The sequence below is a fragment of the Theobroma umbraticum genome, unplaced genomic scaffold (genome assembly GCF_002168275.2).
Source record: "Theobroma umbraticum cultivar Fairchild unplaced genomic scaffold, ASM216827v3 scaffold_20.0, whole genome shotgun sequence".
Taxonomy (NCBI): Eukaryota; Viridiplantae; Streptophyta; class Magnoliopsida; order Malvales; family Malvaceae; genus Theobroma; species Theobroma umbraticum.
In genome coordinates this window covers 2,132,828-2,133,768 of record NW_018397266.1, presented here as the reverse complement: position 1 = coordinate 2,133,768, position 941 = coordinate 2,132,828, and the positions used below count along the sequence as shown (strand labels likewise).

At 35.1% G+C, this 941-nt stretch overlaps 1 protein-coding gene across 1 annotated transcript in view; it reads right to left on the bottom strand.

Annotated features, from left to right (window-relative positions):
• The window catches only part of LOC110423456 (uncharacterized), an 11,327-nt gene that overhangs the window by 4,738 nt on the left and 5,648 nt on the right, over positions 1–941 (bottom strand). The window contains exons 9-10 of the mRNA XM_089784726.1: positions 517–941; positions 3–176 (exon numbers count right to left, since the gene is read on the bottom strand). The exon at positions 517–941 is cut by the window's right edge and continues 193 nt beyond it. Of these exons, the coding sequence (XP_089640852.1) occupies positions 3–176; positions 517–941 (599 nt within the window). The remainder of the gene's footprint in view (positions 1–2; positions 177–516) is intronic.

The window sequence follows — 941 nt, the reverse complement described above, 5'->3', positions numbered from 1 at the left end:
GTGATAGCAACATATAACTGCTTCAATTCGGAGCACAAAATGTTGTGTTTTGCCATTTTAAAACTTGGAAATAACCAACTGGCATCAACCAAGCCTTGCTCCTTCATGTAAGCATATACAACTCTCCACTGACTCTTCAAAGGTGATGAAGTAAAAAAGTTGTACAATAATACATCCTACCGAAACAAAATGTATAAAAGCATGACATGGATGAATCAATTTAAATTTGCAAAAACAAACACTAGGGAGACAGAAAAAAGGCACTGTTAAAGATAGATGCATGTGGACCATATCAATTATTAAACACACAAGTAATAAACCTAATCTTCTTGTCAAACTCAAGCCAGCCAACTTGATCTTAGGTTCTGAACTTGTAGAGAAATAAAATATTAACTAAACAACTGAAAACTATCAATGAGCACATATTAATAAATAAATTATAAGCACCCTACAGGGATAAAAATAAGCATATCATACAATAGTAGAACACAAGAATAATCATAAAACACCACATACCTGAAACTCCAAACCTTTGCATTCCACTATAGTCAGAACAAGAGCTTGCTTGCCGACATACTTCAAAATTTCATTCTTAGCACGATCATCTCGTACTAATATGACCTGCTCTGCTCCAAATCCAACCATACGTCCCCCAACATTACCATGGTTCCTGAATATTGTTGCAACTGCATTGTCTTCATTCTCAGATTCAAGTAAAATTGGGGCTTCTCCATATATGAGACTAGTTTCAGGGCACAATTTATCAACAAATGAAGGAAAGAAATGGTAAAGAAGGTCGATGACACTCTGCGCTAACCTTAGGACACCATCATGTGTACGGAAATTCTGGCTTAAGTTAAAACATTTAGATATTTGACCTTTCCACTTTTTCCCATCGTCTGCTTTATATTTTGATTCCAAAACAAACTCATTGTAGAAAA